This window comes from Cyrtonyx montezumae, unplaced genomic scaffold (assembly GCF_038088225.1).
Source record: "Cyrtonyx montezumae isolate F1298 unplaced genomic scaffold, pur_monq_1.0 scaffold_7, whole genome shotgun sequence".
Taxonomy (NCBI): domain Eukaryota; kingdom Metazoa; phylum Chordata; class Aves; order Galliformes; family Odontophoridae; genus Cyrtonyx; species Cyrtonyx montezumae.
In genome coordinates, this window is record NW_027072078.1 from 12,537,484 (window position 1) to 12,561,154 (window position 23,671).

General features: G+C 35.8%; 1 protein-coding gene across 1 annotated transcript in view; it reads right to left on the reverse strand.

Moving 5' to 3' along the window:
• The window catches only part of OLA1 (Obg like ATPase 1), an 84,629-nt gene that overhangs the window by 25,131 nt on the left and 35,827 nt on the right, over positions 1-23,671 (reverse strand). Inside the window, exons 5-7 of the mRNA XM_065750315.1 lie at positions 23,381-23,556; positions 11,163-11,243; positions 10,806-10,903 (exon numbers count right to left, since the gene is read on the reverse strand). Of these exons, the coding sequence (XP_065606387.1) occupies positions 10,806-10,903; positions 11,163-11,243; positions 23,381-23,556 (355 nt within the window). The remainder of the gene's footprint in view (positions 1-10,805; positions 10,904-11,162; positions 11,244-23,380; positions 23,557-23,671) is intronic.

Here is a 23,671-nt window from a genome sequence, read left to right on the forward strand (position 1 = left end):
CTGCAGAATTTCTTATGAATTTTTCTAGTTACTTTTTATAAATGCTGTCCTAGATGACAGCTTAATGTGTACCACATGCAATATTTATTCTTCTTCAGTGTCAGACTGTCTAGCCATCCAAGGGAATACAAAGAATGTCACTTATTAGGATAAAAGCACAAGGAAGGTAATCAAGGACATATGTAACATCAGCCAATCATGCCCTATTTCAACATCCTATTCCATTCACAACAGTTCAACAATTATTTGCTTACTGATAACTTGCTTTCAGGCTGTTTGTGTTCCCCATAATGGTGGTTTGCATTTATTTTACTCTTTAGAATTGGACACTTGCTGTGCCGTGCATGTTTGTCAAAACTTTATATCTTCTGTCAGAAATAGCTTTAGCATATCAAATCATTTCTATGTCAGAAATCACTAATAGAACAATCTAGTTACCTTTTATGTCAATAGGGCACTAACATAACTAGAAATCAGACAAAAGGATACTGCACAATCACATACTGCTGCAGGACAGACAACTAACATTTTTTTCTCTAATACACCTTTAGATTTATGGAAAAACCTAATACAGAAATTAGACTTTGACCAAAATGGAAAAATAATTCAAAAATACACTGTCTAAGCATAAAGGTATTAACTATTTTTTAAGGTTGTATAACTAAATGCCTTCCTAGATCTCCATCTCTCTTTCACAATATATTATTTATTTACATTATAGAACACCTAATATGGAATAACTATAGCCATTTTATCAGCTGATTCCAATCTGATGGATGTAAGTTCTGAAAAGTAATTAATTCACAAAGACAAATAAAGGCAGGCAGATAGAGGGAGCCAAAGACAAACATTTACCCTCCATAACGTTATTTTTAAATAATAATAATTTCAAAAATCCTATAGGAAACCAAACATATATGCACTTACACAAACACTTCATTAATCTGAGTATCTTGGGACATAAAGATTTCATTAAATAAAAGCAGGTATGGATTTAATGAGCATATGAAATAAAGCAAGCTGGAAGAACCATCACATGTTTTAGATCCACAACATTTTGTAGGCTTTCAATGTATTAGGTGTTAAGATTTTCTTTTCATTATTATTGTTTTTAAATAAAAGCCATTTGTTTGGACTTAGATTCGCTTTAACTTCAGAAGTGTAACACTCCGCCTGTGTATGAAAACAAGAGTGAAACTTGATATAAGATGAATCCGATAAATGCATTTTCATTGTTCAACTCAATGAAGTACAAAACCAGCACATGCAATTACTTTCTTTCAGATTTTTATCTTTTAAATATCTCTTCAGGCATTCGTAATTATTGCCAAAACACAACAGATCCCAAACTTTATCATAATTATTGTGAATTTAGTAAGAAGCTATGGTCAAATATGGGTGATAAAGGATAATATCATACCCATCCAAATATACTGTTAGATAGTTTTTTCCACAAAAGCTACATAACCTATGAATCTTCATTACCAATTTAAGCATGAAGCAGCACCTATTCTTGGTTTTAAAACAAGAATACATAAAATCAGCAACTATCAACATTTGAGCATCAGTCATTATTATAACTCATTATAGGAAACGCAAGTTCTGAAAATAAAATACTCTGCAAAAAAACTTAAGAAATAAATAATTCTTGCTGGTAAAAACAAGCAGTTAGAAGAAAAGTGACACACCTACGCTTAATGCATTAAACAAGAGCTCTAAGATAATCATAAAGTAAAGAACATTAAAAAAGCATCAGATTTTCAATAACAATTGTCAATGAAAAAAAGTCTATTACTTTAAGAAACAGAATTTACATACTACAGAGCAAGAAGTAAACTTGAAAAATGGATGTCAAAGCCACAGCAATCTATATTTCCAATGCATAAAATGATTACTCCTCAGACATTACTTTTCTATTTATAATATTTTTCACTGACTAATGCTTCCACTTCTTTTTGCAGAAAATAGAGGAATATGCTTTAAATGTTCTCCCAGAGAACAAGGATGTCACAGACAATTCATGAGAGAAAATTTCAAGATAAGCAGTATTCCTAGAGAGCATAAATATCTCAAATATAAACTGCAGCAAAATAAAGAACGGTAAATGAAATGAAACTAATTTCAACTATGAGAACTTAATGAGATTAACAGAACTCTGTGGCACATGATGGCAAGAAATGCTTGAAGACATGATCCAGATAGACCAATTCAATTAGCAGAACAGTAGAGGTATGTATACGTATGCTTGCCTGGAATCAGATTCATTAATATTGAGTTAACAGATTATAAAAGGAAAGTTGCTTACTAATGTAGACACTGTTTAAGAGATACTATTGCAGTGATACTGATAGCCATATCGAATCCAAACCTTTCCATATAAAGTTTTACAGAAGTAATACAAATAGTTACTGTTATTTCAGAAAAGGAAACAATATTATCATAGGTTCCTTTAATTAGAAATATTCTAGAGTGGAAGCTCACAAACCACCAGTTAAAACCAGCAAGGAGGTATCACACAAGGAATGAGAGGTACTCCTTTTGCTCCCCTAGCACAACACAACACAAGGACAGCCATTCAATTCTCTACAATCATTCAAAAGCCTCTCTTTCCACTTCTCAAATTATCAATAGAGCTCACACAAAAATAAACACTGGTAAGTTTTAAGCATCATGACAGATTTAACAGCAATAATAACCCAACAGATGTTAAAAACAGGGTACACACTTCTATTTTCTCCTTCATATGATCCTATCTTTTCCGGACAACAAAAAGTAGCTAACAATGCTCATTCATTCTTAAAGGCATATGGCTCAATAAGTTATTAATAAGTAACTTCATACACAGTAACTGAAAAACACACAGTTACTAACGACTTCAATAATCCCTCCGTGCTCTTTGTAAAACAGTCATGCACATCTCTAATATTTGATTTTTGGGGGGGAAAAATAAGCAAATACCCTTTACTTACAAATACATGAAAAAATAAAAACTTTTCTAGGATAAAACCTGTTTATTGTTCATTAACTTGAATATGTCCTGTTAATCTACTAGTTCAGTATACAGGCTCATTTCTTATGTTGCTTTTCCCTTCCCTATTACTTCTTTTTACAATAAAGTGAAAAACATTTTTTCTCTTTTAGTTTATCCATTTCAATGTTTAAATTAACATTAGCTGACTTCGCTGCCCCTGAGCACTATGATAGAGATGTCTACTCCTCTAAAGCAGAAGCTAGACTGAATCTAACAACATAAGTCAATGATGAGAGATCTCATGATAGTCAGCACTATCAGCAGTAGCTTTGCTTGTTGAAAGCTATCATCTACTGCTAAAGATTCTGCCTATGAAAACGCAAGCATTTAAACAAGATATCAAGCAAGTTACCTGAATGTCAGAATTGCAAGGTTAGACCTAAAAAGTATCATTACCAGGCAGCAATTACTGTGAATACACAAGCCAACAGCAAAACTGCTGGAGCGCCTGACCTCAAAGCTGCAGTTGTTCAACATTACACTGTGGCCACAGAGCTGTGTATAAAGAGCTCATAAATTATGGCAATGACAGCCAAAAAAGACTCTAACAAACACTTAGAAGATCATCTGGAGAGAGAACAAGAAAAAGAACAGAAGATGGGAAGCAAAGCTGAGTTCTTCAAAAGAAGACTGGGGATGATATGCAGCTGGTAAGGCAGGGCTCATAATAGAGTAACAAAGCTGAAAAGCAGTTTTGGATGTTTTCACCGAGCACAGCCTTACTGGTACAAAGCATCCATCAGTAAAGTAGCTCTTTGGTGTTACCCTGGTAGCACAATTGTTGTGAAACACACAGAAGTGCTTGGAGCATGCATGGGACTTGCTGGGAGGGAATGCAGGGAGGTTTGGCTGTGCCAAGCAGGAGTATGGTGCCACCGTCTGCTGGGTTGACAACCACACTGCAGAACTCCTCATGGCAATAGTCACCCTGCAGCATTTAATGAGTTGTAGGAACAGCTTCAAGCTACACCCATCTGCCCAGGACTGGTCTGCCCAAGAACAGACGTTCCCAGGCAATATCACCCATTTTACCAATTTCAAGACTAGAAATACCTTAGGTAAAACCACTGAGGTCTTACTTCCTGTCTTCACAGCCTCTGCCGGAGCTATTTATAACTGCCATGTTGTAGCCAGGTGGGCTGAAAGTTTTGAAAGCAGCTTCACCATAGACTACTGGCCATTTTTAAAACATCCCAGAAACATTTTCTTTGAAAAGCTTTACTTAGGAGCTTAGGAGCCAAGACTTCACATTTGGCACGGGGCAAACTGAGTACAGGAGATAAACCATTGCACTTCTGTGAAAACCCATCCAGACACAGTAACTTTCACGATCTACAAAAACCAGGAACTCATGTTTTCAGGAGCAACTGCCCCAATTAACACTGCACAGTCTCAGAGGTCCAACCTTGTTACATGGCCCACGGTACTGCATGGAGCTAGACTTTTTCTGCCTCTTTGGGGGGCGTAGGGTGAGGGTATGCACCAGTTCTGAGAGCAAGGAATCCATCCTCCCTGTGCTCAGAGACAGGTCTCCAGCTCCCACTGTTATCAAACAATACACATTCACATTCAAATAGACAACAGGACAGGCACAGCAAAACAGAGCCTGGTGAAAGAAACCCAATCTGGAGGACTGGACTGGAACTAAGCCAGCAAGAATGGGATGAAATCAAAGAAAAGGGAGAGATGACCTACCAATGATCTAAGGGGTACACATCTGCCAGGAAAAGGATGAGGAAAAAAACTGGGACAGACAGAACAACTGAAGGAAAAATGTCTGCAATTGGTAAGACAGAGAAGCAAGAAGTCAACTGGGAATGTATCCCCTACTTAAATTAAATAAATAAACAAATCAAAACTTGTAATGCAAAATCTTCAGTCTCACTCCAGCAGTAAAGGTGCAAAAGAAAGCCAAAACCCTGATCTTGTTAACCCGTGTCTTCTGACTTCAGCACTTATACTTGTAGAATGCCATTTATGCACAAATAAGAATCCAACTATGATAATTTTTAAAACATTTCAGTTGTAAGAGAGGAACGAGAAGTGTTAGATATAAAAAAAAATAATTCTTGCAGCATAGAAGAGAACCTTAAACCACTTAGTGGCTACATCAAAGAAATTACTCAATACCACAACAATATTAGCATTTATTCTGTGATTTAAGGAATTCTATGTCTTCAAAAATGTTAAGAATACACATTGTCTGCCTAAATATTCATGACTTTGTGACCTATAGTATAATTCAGAAAACAAACCTAATTCAGAAGCTGAAGGTACTGAAAACAGCATTCTGTGCTTACTCAGGTACCTTGACATACAATGAACTGAAGTCTGCACATAACCACTCTGAAGGGTGCAACCAGTTTGAAACATTATCCCCCATGTCAAAGTGATGCATTGCTATTTTCTCTACACTGCAGAGGTTCATTACCTAGAAAGTCTCCTTTTTTAAAAAGGAGACACTTTTAGGTATTTGGTTCAAATTGGTTTTTTTTTGTTTGTTTTTAGCAAAATTTGCTATGTGGAAAAAAATTGACACCCACTGACATTCATCGATGCTTACTGAATATTTACAGAGACCAAACAGTGGATGTGAGCGAGTGAGGCAGTGGATGGTGTGTTTCAGCAGTGCTGACAGTGACCACGGGTCACCTCTGCAGGTACATTTGCTGAGCACGGCAACAGGCTCTTGCTCATCACTGGCAAAAATGCATAGATATTGGTGGTGACTACATTGAAAGATAGCGTTCTGTAGATGAGAATTTGCTCTACAAAACAGTGTTATTGTGCTCTTTGTACCTGATGTAGTTTCCACAGAAATAAACAGGAGGCATTACTTTTGGAGTGATGTACATATGTCAGACAGCATTTGCAAAGAATTAAAAGAGACAGTAGAACAAGACAGTGTTTCTGTGGAAATGAGATGCTTCATATTTTTATTTAGTTACCATAATTTCAGTTTTTAAAGAGACAGAGCTGGCCTGCAGCTGTTCTGTTTATTTCCTATAAATCTATTGCACATAACCACAGAATTGCAGAGGCTGGAAGGGAACTCAAGAGATCATTGAGTTCAACCCCCCTGCTAAAGCAGGTTCCCTACAGTAGGTTGCACTTATTAGAACTAGGGCTCTTAAATATACAGCACCTTCATTCTGCTCATTAAAATGCTTTGCTTCATGGCACATTAACATTAACCATTTCCACTATTTTTTTTTTTTTACTTTTTTTTTAAACGTCTTTGGAAAGTTTTAAACTGAAACATATATAATATCACTTTCTTTGTTCAAACACAGAGATCAAATACTCAGTGTTGTCAAGTCAAAGAAGAATCTATACAAAAAGTACCTTTCTTTATCTAAGTGTTCTTCCTTATACTTCTCTAAAATCTGACATCATTTAAGTATGGATGGGGAGGTTTGGGAGCTGAGGTATATTTTTTTTGTTGATCTTAAGTTTTCTTAACAGGCACACTGAAGATATGAAAACCTTCTGAATACCATTTCTCCTCTCACAGTCCTCATGCTCCAAGTCCTCTGCACTCTCTCAGTGCATGAAGTTGCCCTGCTGTTCTGCTAACACCCACTGGAAAACTTTCTTTTCTAAGTAGTCTAAAAGTAAAAGAGTAAAGCAGATAAATCCATACACAGGCCCATTAGGTCTTCCTTGTACTTCACCCTTGACACTTGCTTCTTAATGTCACTTTTTTTTTTTTTGTTATATTTGGAACATCTGAAGCAATATGGAAAAGATGAATAGAAAAGGATTATTCACTCTCATACTACAAGATCTAAGGAGCATCAAATGAAATTATGATGTGGCAGATCCAAAACAAGCATAAGGAAGTACTTCTCCATATAGCACATAGTTAAACTGTGGAAGTCCCTGTTCCAGGATATTGGGATGCCGAAAGTATACTTAGGTTCAAAAGGTCAGTGGCTAAATTCATAGAATAAAAAACAGTCTGAAATCATCTACCACAAGTATATCATATCTGGCTTAGACAGTTCTACACTAACAGATTGCAAAAAGCTGGGCACATATACTCCTTTTGATTAATCTTCCTATAGTCTACCCTGGACATCTGCTAGTGGCCTATCAAGAAACATGATACCAGAAGAGACAAATTCCATCTGACCTAATTATGTTTTTTCTAGACTAAGAACATAAAAAAAATACTAAAAGAATTAACAGGAAAAGGGCTACTCATTAGATAAATACACCTTTTTAAACACACAGCAGTCTGATATGCGAAGAGAGTTATCCCATCAGTACCCATTCAAAGGCACACTGTTAGAATAAATTGGGTTACTACACAAATTCCTAATTTCATACTTGATACTCTAAAATCTATAACCATAATCAGCTCTAAGTTGCATTCTACGCATAATCTGCAAAAAAAAAAATCACTTGTCTAGATCAGAGGTGTTGAGTCAAAAAGTCAGTGTTACGCACAGCACTGTTCCCGGCACCTACTGTAAAGAATCATTCCAAAATACTGCAGTTAACAGTATGCTAAGCATTACCCACTACATCCGCTTATTAATTAGCTCAACATATTTCATAATTGAATTCTATATTATGACCTCTTTAAGCAAGACTAAAGCGTAAACCTTTATCTAGATGAAGGCTGCTAAGTCTCGTGTCCTGGCTGTACGTGACATTTTCTAACTCAGAAAGCAGCTTCAACTGTAAATGAATGGGCTTTTTTAGAATGCTTCCATGATTAAACTCAAATATATCACGTTAAGGTGGTAGTATACCATTATAAAAATCATTCTAAGTTATTAAAAAATGGGCTTAAGTATTCACTTATATCACGGCAGTATGTAGTAAGGATGGTTTCAGTGGATTCCTCTATACAACATCGTGATTACTGTCATCTGATCATAACACAAGCGCAACTAACGCAGCTGCCATGTCAGCATCTCTTCAGGGGCTAGGTCTTAATCATAAATCAACTAAATGACTAATTCAACATTGTTAAAACCAGCAAGTAGCTGCTTGGAGCCATTCCAGTTTTTACATCTTTCAAAAGGTCAATACACCTACTCAGACACACAATAGTCCTATCTTTCACTGTGTTTTCTTCTTTTCTAGGATTGAAAAATAACATGTTAGCACTTAAACGTAAGTATGTTTTAACTAACAATTAAAATGTTCATTAATTCTGAAAGAGTGACCCAGTAAAACAAAGACAGTTTTAGTTCTCCTTTCATACCCACAATCAAAAAGCCTCTCTTTACTGTTTTAAATACTTCTATAGTTGTAAAAGTCTCACGAAAACATTTTACTGCTGAGCATTTCCTGCGTTACCCTTACTTCTGTTACAGCCATATTACAAATTAAACTCAGAAAAAACTTTTTCAAGTTGAATGACTAGTCTAAATGTGGCTTACATTTCAAATATGTACCTCTGCCCTCAGAATAATAACAAAAATCACAAATTAAGTGGCACCTAACAGCAAAATATATTGTAATCATTTACATCTGCTTACACCACACAAATGGCAAAAGCCTACCGTTAGCATCCTTCATAGAAAAAAATTATTCTGCTCTTAAATATAAAAGCTTTGCTGCATAAACAGAGGATTTAAAGCTGTAGCAGAGTGGCTGAATGAAGGAAAAGGGCAATCTTTCTGGTTCTTGTAGATGCCTTTCCCTATCACACAATGTTTCCTACTCATAAATACATGACAAATACTTCCTCAATCATTTTTTACGAGCAGGGATGCACAGGGGGTAGTCAATGGCTAGCTTGAGGGAAAATAGGAACAGCAGGAGGCAGAAACTGTACTGAAAATGGCTATGTGGTAAATTCTCTTCTGGAACATCACTCAGCTACCCAGGCTTTGATCTTTCGGCTACAATTATACTAACATCCATAAGATCTGGACATATTTTTTAAAAACAAAATTATTAATTGTAATAGAAATAGCTAAACCATTTCATTATATGACTCCTCAATTCAACAGTCTGATTTTTTTTACAAATTAAAAATTGTAATTTATACAAAGATATGCTTTCAATTGGGTTTAACTATGTCATCATCACAACTAGTCTCACAAAAAACATGGGGTGACTGGCGACAGCTAAATCACAGACTGGCGTCTCCTAAGTAGTCTGTCTACCATTAGGGTCTGGGAAATGGTATTTACTGTACAATTAGAGCCAGTGAGCTCTACCTGTAATCATCCAAATACAGGTGTGAGGATCCCTTTTGGACAAGGAAACCGATGCATCCATTTTCACATAAACTTCCAGGTCTGTACTGTTACAGCAAACCTCAGGAAACCTCACCATTTGCACTCAGAAAAAAATATCACCTGACAATAACAGAATGAGTACTACTACTCTGATTTTAAAGACTTTCTCAGATAGAACCACATTTAATGTTCAAATATTGCTGCCCACAAAATATTCAAAGAACGAATAAATGAATTTAATAATTTTAAAATCCAGCCAAACATGAAAAACTTAAATTATTACAAGTCCAATTAATTATCAAGTCCAATACAAACGTATGTTTTTGGGGGCTGAGATGAGTTGCTATTGAAAAGATTAAATTTTGTTCTTAAATACTAACACAAAATGTCTTGGAGTATCAAAAGGACAGTTTTAGTTGCAGTAATTTCACAGAATTTATTCTAATGATTTATTGGAGTTAACCATCTGACATTAATTATTGTTTTGGCTTCCAGTCTATGAATGTTTATTTTTCAGTTTAAAGCCTTCTCACTCTTTGATATCATATGGAAATGAGAATTTTTAATGGAAAATTGAAACCATGTGCATCTAAGTACTTAATGAAGTACAGGGAGAAACAGAGGGTATACTTTAGGAGAATTCAGATATTCCGCTTTGGATACTTTTGATTTGTTTGGATGAGTAACACGCATATATCTGTTCACAAACACGCGTTTATACATCTTCAAAGTATTTCACGAGTGTTTAAAGATTTAAGTACTAAAAAAAGGCTTGTTAGTTTTTTAAACAAAACATGCTGCAACTGATTTTTTTCAGAGTATACTACTCAATCTGTTCTTTCCGCCACAAACTAAATATTTATTCCATCCAGAACTTCCTATGACATTCTAAATGTTGTACTTCTCAACAGTGGATTTCCGCCATGTCTACCATGCTAGCACTGAACCTTTACCCAGCTCACTGAATGTCTGATAAATACATGATGGTTGAGAAATCAATTCAAGTCACACTGATGTCAGAAATACGTGAATAAATCCCATGCTGCCCATGACATTAAAGATCATCAAGACAGGCCTATAAACTGTAAGCAAAGTCTGAGCAGGAGCAATGAAACCAGACAACAGTAAACAGAAATGTACTGTTCAAATGTGCAATTGTGCCAGTTTGAAAGCTTTCTGTCCAATGCACATAGCATTAGTCCTCTGGTATTCAATTCATTCCTTTGGAATGAAAGAGATAGCGTTCAGATGATCAGAATAATACACGATAACAACACATGTTTATTTGAATCAGTAGTTCTAAATCAAATATTTTCTTCATAGCTAATGGATTCACACAAAAATACAACGAAAGAAAATATAATTTTTCTATTCTGTACTTTCATTCATGGTTTCACCACACACATTGTACTCAAGCAGCATGTCAGGGGGAGCACAACAAACGTGCAACATCAGCTTTTATTCCTGTTTGAATTAATATATTTTGACCTTAATGAGCAAGGAGTTATTCACCATTGAACAAGATGTGACATAGAAACACAAATTTAGGCATTTAACCTGAATATACTTACCATTTGTTCTTCTTTCTAATGTAGTCTTTTTCAGAGAGGTTAACCAAATAGATCATGGGTTTTGAAGTGAAAAACAAATGTTTGTTCAAAACATCAATCTAGAAGTGAAAACGTAAGAAAAGAATTTTAAAAACAGGTTATATCAACTTGAGTTAAATATAGGACTATTTTCCTCATGGCACTTCTGAGAATGCAACAGAATCAAAATCCAGTGCGTAGATCACACTGATAAACAGAACTGACAATAAATTTAACATTCAATACACTATGGATGTGATTTCTTTAAAAAAAACTGAAAAAAACAGTAACAGGTAGCAAAATTATTAGACAGTTCATGGGATAAAACTCATAGCCTACCTCTTTGTCATTCCAGTCATGGTAGAAGCGGACAGCTTTCTTTTCATCTATTACCCAGGTTTTGATTTTGCACATAACATCCTAAGAAAGATAAAAACAAAACAAAAAACCCCAACAAAGTCAGAACTCATCTGGACACCAGACAATTCTGTTCCATAAACAAGGCATATAGAAATTAAAATTCAGCATGAATGTACTAATTAAAAATTAGATGATGTACCTATCTCAGAAAAATAATAATTCCTGTTTTAAGAGACATTAAAGGCAAATAGCAATTACTTAAGCGATACAAATCCCGTCATCAGAAAGTTAAATACATAAGATCCAAGTATCATCTCCTGCCATCAGGAAAATTAGCAAAGCTCATAAAATGTATGTAAAAATCAGCACATTTTAGATTGCTTTTCAAACTCAGTAAGACACGACATTTCAGCATGCAGCGGGAGAGACCACGCACAATATAAACATGCCATTAAGAAAAGGGAATGGGTGGGAAAAAAAACAGTGAATATATTTTTTAAATTGTTCACAAAAGAAATGGAGCCTATTATTGATGATCTACCCTTCAAAAAATTAATTCAAATGGCCAGAGCCCTTTTTATTCCGCATTAATTTTTCGCCAACACCTTCTCCCTCCCCCCCAAAATGAAACCTGCCAAAGCCTCCATTACACAATGGCAAGAGCCTTGCTCTGGTGACCTCCAACCAGCTGCATTCACTTTCAGAACATCTCTCTCTGCAGGAAATCTAAAGGCCTTTTAGTTAGCAAGCTAGTGTGCATTCAGAAGGAGTAACTGCAGGAAGAGCCCAATGTGCTTTGTTTCTCTGGCCTTTCTTCACAGAAAGATTAATCATCTGTGAAATGGAAACGGCAAACAGCAAGTGACACAAACTGAACCCTTCAAGCCTTTCCTCATCAGTTTTGTGGTGCTGAATCTGAAAGCTGCGTGTGGCACGGCTCTCCTTACAGGCAGGTGTTAATAAAAGGCTCTCGGGTCTGAAAGGTCACCCTTGGCTCGTCTAGGAGTAGTACATTTCTGAGTCGTCGATTTTTCTGAGAGATAATTTACGATCATGCTTTAAATAATGCATTTTTTTTGTTATAATTGACACAACTGAGAATTAAGGTATTTAAAACACAAAGAACCATTCCCTGAACCATTGAGTGCACAACATTTTTTACACTTAGTGCTACAGGCTGAGGCACATTATAAACAACCACAAATAACATCAGTATTTACTACAGCCTTTTCTAGTTGAGCAGTTGCTGCAGTGAAAAACAAAGACAAAGCTCTTCGAAATCTTCAGATCCTGATTTGAAACCCTCCAGGAACAGGACTCCCCACAGATTTTAACAAGGAAGGGGCACGCTAAAACTTTTAATGAAATCTTACATGTTCTGACGAAGAATAATCACTTTTACTCTCCTATAACTGAATTTCACTCATAAACGTTTAAAAGTGGCTAATATAACACCATTTCCTACAAGGAGAAGATCAAAGTGCTATATTACAAATGCATTATGATTAAAAAAGCACTGTGCAGCTTTGCTATTAACTGTTCTTTAAACCCTAAAAGGCTTCCCATAGATCTCACTTGGCACTGCATATACAACCTTTGACAAGTAATGTAGACCATTTTTATTCATTGCCTAAAATTGTAGGCAATTATGTGCGTCACACTGGCCACCTGCAAATTCTGAATGCCTGCTCCAGTTGTCAGAGCAAAAAACTAATGTCGGAGGGGATTAATCTAGGGGGAGAGAGTCCTCTTTAATGGCTCCAGCAGGTGAAATGGCCCAGCTGGTTACTGTGATGAGTGGCCAGAACAGCTTATGTAGAGACATGCAACAAGATTACACATAAAGAAGAAAACAGTGCTGCCATCTTATCTTTAACCTTATCTGCTTTTTATTTTTTAATTAATCAGTATAAATGAGACAAGAGAAGCAATTCTAACGATACAAACTTTTCATTTAGAATCCTTATCTTCAGCTTTTGTTCAAAAACACAGACAAAAAATGAATACAATTTCAAAGATTCCTGGTCAGCAGTGAAGGAATTCTGACTACACAACACATCAGTTTTTAACGCAACACTATAGGTACCTACCATGTGGCTTTCAGCATTATAATTCCCCCCCCAAACAACAATACATTATTGCATGTAAACTATATTTGATAAAAGATTTACAGAACATTATAGCAATAGTTGTCAAAGACAATCTTTTATGCTTATGCAGCAATAAAATGTTTTCTTTTTAAGCACACTTTAAGGGGAGCTATGTATTGTGGATCCTACAGGAAATTTCAAGAATCAGTGCAGCAAACATTTGCTCTTCCTAAAGCATACTTAAGCACACAGATGTAAATCAGAGCTTCCCTTCCACATTCAGCTACCTACAGATACATCCCTAAGCCAATTTTGACACAAACCTAACTTCTCAGAGTTCAGCTGTAGGTACCCAACTTCATGCAGTTCAGAGCTGTTGTTCAAGAGGAATAATTGCATGGGTAACTTGAACAGAGAAGGCTGACCGACCCAAGGTGTTAATGCAGAGCCGAGAGTTGTCTGTGCACAGGTCTATTTCAGTTTTACAGAGAAACAAAGCACTGGAAAGCTTTATTTAGAGAAAGGATAGAAGCTTAAAGCAAACAGAACATTCATGTTTGAAGCAGGAAGATACAGAAAAAAAAACAAGAAATAATTATTCCAAGCAGAATTTTCTCTGATGGAATATGGAGGCAGCTACAACAGGCAGAAGGTATGGCAGAATCCACTTCTATAATGACTTGAGTGACAGAGGAACTCAAATTCTCCTGCACCAGTGGTGGTGTCACATTCAAATGAGTCTTAATACGATTTCTTAAAAACAAATCTGCTAAAATGCTCGTGACAATATGAAGGAAGGCAAATATTCCTACATATTTCTTGTTCACTCTTCTGCCCCAGTACCACAAACAAACATGCAAAATGCACATTTTGAAGTTATAATTCATATAGCACCATTTTTAGTTTTATTAATTGCTTCTATTTATGCCTGGTGAAAGACTATGCACTGACCTTTCTATCTTCGCTATCACTGTAACAGTCATTTAAACACATTTAGTCATTACTCTAGTTAACTCCAAGATGCTTAATAACAGAACATGGAGCAATGATCTGCTTGGTTTCATTAGAGCTGTCCTTCTCCAGTTGCACACTTTGAGGTCAGCCTGCCACCAGCAGGACAATCCACTTCTTGTTGGTGACAAGAGTACTCTCCTGCTTTTTAGTTATCAGTGTTATACCAAGCACCATTCAAAACATCAAAAATGCCCCCAAAATCCAGCTTCCTTACGATAGTGAAGGCACATGAAATACAGCAAACATCATGAATATCAAATACCACTGTTTTAAACATCAATTCATTTCTGACTATATCCTTGGCAATACATTTAGTGCATATGAATATTTGGTACATTTAGCTATATGCAATACTGAGGTTATGTCCTGTCCTGTTTTCCAAGGATGACGAGCAGTCAACACAAATGTTAAACAGGAATTTCACATCGTGTATTTATAGTACTCTAGAAAAGTGGGACATTTAAACTGCATCAGGAGATTTATCAAGGCATGCTCATGAGACACTACTGCGTAGAAAAATGTGCATATATTAATAAACTCTCTGGATGGATGATAGTAATAATGTGCGCCTATGCCAAATTCTTCTTGCAGCATGAGGGACTAAACTGAAGCTTGGAAAACTCACTTGCCTACTTGGCATCAGAGAATTGTGAGGCTTTTGTTGAAAATTAGCAGGGCATGTAATTAACTTCCGCAAATTTAATAAAGAAGTAAGCAGTCGTGAGGATTATCACTTCACACTTCAAAGTGCAAGTGAACTCTCCATGATTCTGCAGGCAGTGCAAAAGCTTCTGCTACTATGGAGAGTGACTGTGAATATGACGCTCTTCTGTTTCCCTGAGGGAGATATCTGTGGGAAATGTGGAGTGCCTCCTGTCACTTTATTTGTTTGCTTCAAGACTTCTAAGATACAGTAACTGACCAGCCACCTGGCCAACATTGCAAAAACAGACAACTATGCTTTATTAAGATATTTCAATTCAGGCAACACTATACCAAAATAGTAACACAGCAAACAAGGTGCAATTGTCTACATTCTATCAGCTTCACTGCTCTGTTCCTCTGACAAACTGTAAAACTACAACATTACCTGCAGCTCTTAGCTAGCACCTCACATTTCATACACAAGTCAAAGTGATCCAGCAACGAAGGTAACAGTGTAAAGTGAACACATTCGGACTTCCCTCAAGAATCTGGCTAGGTCACATAAAAGCATTTAATTACAAAACAATCACTGCATACACTAAATGTAATCAACACTACCTAAACAAGTACACCTAGAATGCTACTGTAGATCAACAACCCCCTGAGCTTCTGGAGACCTTCTAAATTGTTTGTATATTGCTAGCTACATTTTGGCAACACCCTAAAAAAAATACCATTGCATTGGAAGATGATGAGAATAAATGACTGACATATGCATGAAACATATCTATAGTGAGCAGAACTGTCAGAGAGATTTAGTGAAAGCAAACAATGTTTTTCAGTACAGTAAATCCAAGCTCATAAGAGTACTGGATGGAGAATGAGGAAGTATGGACACGGTATTTACCAAGCAGAGTACCTGCTCCTTCCCAGAGAGATGTACACTAGTTAAGACAACTAACACAATCTTTGAATACACAAGTACTAATGTCAAGCATGATTACTTCTACACTTTTCTGATAAAATACTAAACAACGAAAGATTGGAGAAAAGGCATAAAAGGTTTGAACAAGTGCTTCTATGTGAAGACCAGGTGCGCTTAAATCTTACTCTTCTACTCTTACTGCATTATATATATATAATTAACAAAAGCCTAAAAAAAAAACTAACAAATCACATGGCTGAAAGTTGAAGCTTGACAAATACAGACTAAAAGCAAATTTTAAAACATTTATAAACAGTAAAGGCATGCAGGAGATCAAACTAGATCATTACTATGATTCCATCTGGCTTTCAAAATAGCTATGGCATTTTTTCATACACGTACACAAATTACACATATCTGAGACTAAAGAGTATTTCTAGCTAGTTAAGCTGTGCTGCTCCAAAAACAATTTATTGCTCACACCATTCAACATTTAACATTTCCATATTGACACAGTGAAATATATGGTAACCATAGTCCTGTTCATGGCTTTCCTGGGAAAATTCCTTTCAGTCCTACCTGGCATAGCCTTATCTCAGTACTTTACAAAGAGGTTTCCTGGTAACTTATAAGACTAAAGTGATAAAACAAGAATTTGTTATAAAAGCAATGTTTAGAAACAGTAGTACTTTTAAAGGGCAATTAAGACAAAATGTCAAGGTTTTTTGTGTGTTTTTTTTTTTAAAAGATCATGTTTTTCAATTGTGTTAAGCAGTTAAATAAGCTGTAGCAGCTGGGTGCAGGAAGAGAACAAGTCAGGTACTGCATCAACTGGAGTAACAATGAGCTCCTCTGCGGTACAAAACAATGTCTAATCTCTTACAATTCCCTTGCTCACTGACTTTAATAAAAATACAATGGGAGAAGTAATGGATTTAGGACAAGTGTATTATCCTTTCTCCCATTCAATATGTCCTAACAGAGCCAGAACAAGCTGTACATGGTACAAGGTTTACTAAGAGCTAGGTGCCAGCAATGTTTATGAACCACTGCAAGTACTCTCACTTAACACATTCTAAACGCATTACAGGCAACACGTTAATAAACCTCAAATTCTACTGTGCTGGTCAGCTTTACAGGTTTAAATGCATAATATACTAAAAACAACAACAACACAACTAAAGATGTATTCAGTCCTAGATTCTAGAAAAATATTAAACAGACATGAATACAAAAAGTAGTCCATCTTCAAGTGATTTCTCTCAGTTCCAAAATTCAGAAAGGGAACTGGAATTGAAAATCAAAATGACACATCTTTGACACAGATAGACCAAGCTTTTCCTATTGCATTTGTCTCTACATCTTTATTTCCAAGAAATTCTATGTGAAGGTATTTGTTCTAGAAGGAAATAAAGTCAGCTGAGAAAGGCATGTTTTTCAGAATACAATTATTCAGACAGTTGTTTTGCCACATATATTGTCTATTTCAAATTTATAACTGTGGCTTGATCTAGGCATAGCCAGAGAGACATTCTTTGGGAAAGTAATTACTCTAATTCACTGTTCAAATCTACACAGGAAAGATCAGCCGTGATAGAAAGTAAGCATTGACTCCTCTTTGTCTACTGATAATTCCCAAAGAAATCCAAACATGTATTTACACATTATGTACTTCTACCTCAGGCTTTGCTACCAATTAATTCACAAACATCTGCCATGAATATATTCCTGTTACATTAATAATGTTCTTCAGAATGAACTTTAATTTCCTCTAAATACCACATTAAGCAGAGCAAATGGTCCACTGAAGATTTTAGGCATAATTACATGCATTAAGAATATAAATATTTTCTTGATTCCCTATGATTTAACATTTAAGTTACTAATTGTAACAGTCATTGGCAAAAAGTGTGTCAATAATGTACAAGTACAATCTTTTCCTTCTTTTTCCAGAGGAACAAACTAACCTCTCAAACGTTCCTCACAAAAGGAGACGAAAGCAACTGACAAAAAGAAATCCAATTCACCACCGCATTTATCTTCAACTTGGAACGAAAGATAGGTGAAAATTCCCAACTGACATCATCAGTTAGATGAAATAAGAGTTCATCCATCCGTGAGAACTCTGGCGAGTGCTTGCAGTACAAGGTCAGCAAATTCTGCTCAGAGCAATCCCATTCATCAGAATATTACAGGAAGGGAAGATTTTCACCCTGTTTTCATCTAGCATATTGATAATGAGAAGCAACAGAATCTACCATCCCTCTGCTGTTTGTGATCCATTTCCTAGCTGCTATTAGTAATTTTAAATGAACAGAACCATCTTTCATACAGCTCCTGTATTGTAAGGACAAGACCAAAACGTTAAAAGGAAGGGAGGAGGAAGGCAGGGTCATAGATTACATAGTTAAATATGTGCTTATGGATACTTATGCTCTGTGCTTATGGTCATCATACCGATTAATTCATCATCCACTGCAACAACAAAGCAAAGCTTGAAGCAGTTCTTCTGCATTAAATGGAACTGATACAACAGCATGAAAAGGCATCTTTAATTATTTTCATAATTGCAATTACTTTTGCTCTTAAAAATTGCATTCACTTTCAAAAACTAACCTAATGTTCAAGTTGACACACTTTAGCAACTCAATTCAGATGTCTTGCAGAACTTACAAAGCATCCTTTGAACTGAAAACTAGAAGTTCAAATGCAGTGGACATTGATACTGACCTATTGTAAAAGCTGCCTTTCAACTGAAAATTGGAAGCTCAAACACTACAGGCACTGACAGTGACCTAAAGATTTTGTCTTCGTATCGCTGAAGTCAACAGTCTGTGTGAACTATAAATAATATTCTTGTGGTCAGATATATAAATCACAATACCATTACCTCTACAAATTATTCTGTGCTGGAATTCAAGATTTGGAGCACTAACAAAGGGATGAATGAATAGCTATCAATTGCAGAGGGTCAATCTCTAAGGACTAGAACTGAATCATGCAGGAAGGGTAATGGAAGAGAATCCTGTAATAATGTTCACTTAACTGTATTATATTGCCTTAACTTGAAGATCTCCATATCCAGGACTGAAAATCCCATAAATCACATATATATACACAGATATATAAATATATATTTAAAACAAGATCTATAAATATAAAAGATACCTCAATTTTCCTTTGAAATCTCCTGCTACCCAAAATGACAGATGAATAAGCTAACAACAATGAAATTTAATTCAACTTTTCTCATATCTCTGTAGAAACCAGCAACAAACAGATACAAATCAAAGCTACTCATTGCCTTCTTGAAGTTATATTCATGCTGTAGTAGTACATAAAAATATCAGGGATATTTTTGTTCTACAATACCTTGATAGAAGGTCATAGTCAAAATATTACATAAAGATACATTGAGTCTGAAAGAACAGTACTCTTAGTGAAAGCAGGCAATCATTTCTGAGTAGACTGAGAACACTTGCAAAACACAAAAATGTGAGTGTAAAGGAAGCTATTCCAAGCCTGTGTCAACAGTACGTGTTGCTGATCTTAGACCATATTGTGCCATTGATTTTTAAGTAGAACTTGAAAATGATTCCATTGATGGCTCCTTAACAGCAGTTGGCTACTTTATTTCTGCTGACAGGGGATTGAGAAATCAATTCTGTGAGAGACAGCACTAACAGTTAACACTGTATTCAATAGTAAAGCCAGGTCATCACACAAAGGTGAACTTACCAACTGCATGCAATGTGGGCTTCCATGAAGAAAAATGCTAATTAACAAGTTTCAGCACAGATGTGAGATGGCAGGCAATCGAACAAAAATCTCAGATTTAAGAATTCCTGGCTGATACAGACAGTTTCTTTTTTTTTTCACTCCATAGCTTTTACAGATTTCAAACTATGGAGTTACAGCTGTGGAGGCTTACTGATAAAGCAGACAATTCATATTTATGACATAAGAAGAATGATTCCTACTTTCAATTAGGTTCCATGAAGCACAGACTGAAATCCTCTTTGATGGCAACAATAAGTTTACACAGGTCACACAGAGATTATAGTCTCTCTAAAATCAGTAACATTTCCTCAGCTTTCATATTAAGCTTATTGTTATATTCAGCAAACAACTAAAGGAAAAACAAGCTCAACTAAGATCAATACTATTTCTTTTCCTTCCTTTCACACCTTCTTCTTTCCTTAACCTTATATAGCGTTTTTCCTCAATAGATCTCAAAGTGTTCTAAAAAAGTGGAAAGAAACGAAAAATGTAATTCAAGAGCTAGATGTTTCTGTTCAAGTGAGGAAAGAAAGCAAGTAGAAGGTCTGAAAGTGATACGGTTAAACAAGCTTTCAGTATTTTTATTTAAATGAAACACGAAACTTTAAAAACTTTCAGTCAAAACCCTTGAATTCTAAAGTGTCTTTGAATTCCTCCAAAAAGGATGAGAAAATAAAAGAGAAAAAACCAACACACTACCTGGAAATATCAAGTTTTTCATTTCCTTTTAATTCCCCAGTTTTCCAGAAAGGGGAAATGACTATAAACACTCAGAACTCAGAAAACAGCTGTTTGTTGTGAACCTATGTTGCAGAAAGAAAATACTAGCAATGCCTAGCATTTTAATTTCATATGTAAAAAAGGCAAATCTTGTGAAGGTTTCTGTTATATCCCATTTTATGGAGACAACTACTAGAAAAAAGCCCTTAATCCACTCTACACTACTGTTTTGATCACTTTTCTGCCCTAGAAAGAGGAAGCACAAAATACACTCCTAACACAAAATCATAGAATTATCTAAGTTGGAAAAGTACCTTCAAGATCATCAAGTCCAGCCATAAACCTCAGCTACCAAGTTCTACCACTAAACCACATCCCTCAGTACCTATGTGTAAGCACAGGCCTCCTCTGCAATCCAGAACAATCCAAAAAAGGAGAAACAACAAATGAAAGCTGCAAAAGAGTTAATCACAACCCAGTAACTGAAAACATAAGCTAACTCATCCAGTAGATGGAAAAGTCAAAGACTTGCTGCCTTACAAAAACCTTACAACTGCATAAGTCTATTGGTAGGAAATGCTTAGTCAGGCCTGAGGATTAATTTACCAGAAAATTAACCAGGCAGATATTCACCTTTACCCCAGAAACGTTCATTTCACTAAAGTCTACTGCCCATCTTATAATTCAAGCATACAAGTTACAAAGGAAGACGAAGAAGACGATCGAAGATCAGTGGGACTCAAAAGACCTGATGCTCCACAGCATTTCCCTGGGAAGATTCTCTGCTGACTCTAGAGAGCAGAGTTCCTACTTGCAGCCTTTGTCTCCACAGAATCATTTATTTGCGCCTCTCCCTTCTGTTCAGCCACCCATTTCCATGAAACAAAAGAATTTAATACCTTTGAAACCTCTATTGTTGTTGACAAACTCAGCTGAAACTGGCCAAGTGTAACAGCTGTTACTGAGGTTAGAACTGGCAGAGCAACACAACTTCAAAACCTTGCTTTCTGTGCTTGTGTTCACAAAGAAAGGCTGATATCCCCCAGGGGATGACAGGAAGTCTAAATTACAAACACAAGATGACAAAGTCATTTTGACAGCTGAAATACAAATCAAATAAAGGTTAGGAGATTGAAGGGAGAGGCAAAGAAAAGGGTAAGAAACTGAAGCTGAGTAGAGATCAACTACTAATGGAGATTTTAAAGCTCTAGTTGATTTAAATTGCATTTCTAGGTTTGAGATTTTAATTTACTGTCTCCATTTTAGAATAATCTCATGTTTTCTGTTTTCAAGCATGTGCCAACTTCCTGTAGCTATAAACTGAGTAAGAATAGTTCTGTTATGCAGCAGTAACTGTACCTATCCATTACAGTTACATGATGAGAATTTCAAATGCACTTTGATTACATCTTCCTGCCATCAACAACAACAAAAAAAAAACAAACACAAAATCTGTTGAATTCTTCCTGAGCACAGAAAGAATGATTCAGATAAATTCAGACACTTAAAATCTGGACAAGAATCTCCATTATGAGAAATAGAAGAAGGCTTTCTCCAGAGGTGACTGCACAAGGACATAAGCAAGAGGAGCTCAAGACTCTGACAGAGCATTACAATTACCTTATTTTTATCTTCTCATCCTAAAGTGAAATATAGCCTCTGTTCAAACTTGGAGTTTGCTATGGACAGGAGTTTTGCGTGTTTACAAGATTATATTTAAAGATGCTATTTGAAACTGTAGGCATAAGCTACCCTGTTCCTCTAAGGAGATGCAACCATATATGAAAGCCAAAAATTACAGCCCACACATCCACAAAACTGGGTTGATGCATCAGGTGACCTTAAGGGAAACACACCTGATTCTCTCTGGGTTTTTATCAAAGACTTCAAATGGTCAAACATTAGCAGTTTTTTCTTGTTTGCACCAATCTAGCAATAACATACTCAATAAAACCATACAAAGGCTAGCTCTTTATCAGCAGAAACTACCAAGGAAGTGCTGAGAGATCAATTTCAGATCCTACTCAATGCTCAACACTAGCTAGGGCAAAAAAAAAGTAGTGTGCTCCAATGTTAACAAATTAAAATACCAGCACTGATGTGACAATTTTTCATTATTATTAATTGCTATCTACAAAGCTAATAGATAAACTAGTGGTTTTTACTTCATAATTGCTAAGCATAAATAGTTTGTTCTCATACTGATATGCTGTTGTAATAATTAGAGAATATGCTTTACATACCACCAGAAATATCTTTAGAAGATTCATCTTTAGAAGATTCCCAAAATAAAGAAAAATTAATAACTAGACTACTGGCAAACTATAGCTGACTTAAAAGTCAAGTGGCAGTAAAATAATCATTTCCAAAAATATACTTGAAGCTGATAATTGTTACATATTTCTAACCTACAGAAAATCACCCCTGTTACCCTGTAATAATTGAGCTCATTTAAACAGCTTTCCACAGCTCCATTCAAAAATGAACTTCAACTGGCAGACTTCATTTAACATCAACTAAAACAAAAAGTGCAACCAAATCAAGAAGGTATATTCACTTGGTAGTGACACTAGGAATACTGGTATCAAACAGGAGCTTAATAGCAAAAGTAATTCAGAAGCAACTGCTGGATTTTGCATCATAACTAAACTCCTGATTTAAGCACTGGCATTTCTAATATAATAAACATGTCAGCAGGAAAATAACAGTTAAATTCTAAAAACAACAAACCTCCTTCCTCTCCATGCCCCCCTTCCTCCTCCCCCCCCCGCCTTGGCAGGGGGCTTGGAACTCAGTGATCTTTAAGGTCCCTTGCAGCCTTAGCCACTCTCTTCTATTCCAGTGAGTTTCATAACTGAAACCTTAAAACTTCAAAAAATTTATGTATTGATTTGCACTAAAAGATACATTAAAATAGCAGCAGAGTTTTGTACAACGCACATGGGAAATCGTTAGCAAAATCCAACAATATAAAAATTTGAATTTAATGTAGACAGTCATAAATGATCTGATTTTATACTCACATATTCAGGTTTCAACTTCTTGTCTCCTCCTCTCACAGCTACTTTTTCTAGCTTGTCTATACTCTGTGTGATCAGTTCTTCATCTTTAAGTCTAAGTTCCTCATGTATTATTTCAATGTCCCGAACAGGATCTACACTTCCTTCCACGTGAGTGATATCATCATCTTCAAATGCTCCTAAAACAAATAAAAATTTAAATTACATACTAAGCCAACAAGACAACAGAATTTAAAACAGACTATCAAGAATCAGAAGAGTTTGCAATGAAAAAGTCAAGTCAGCTGGTCTGTC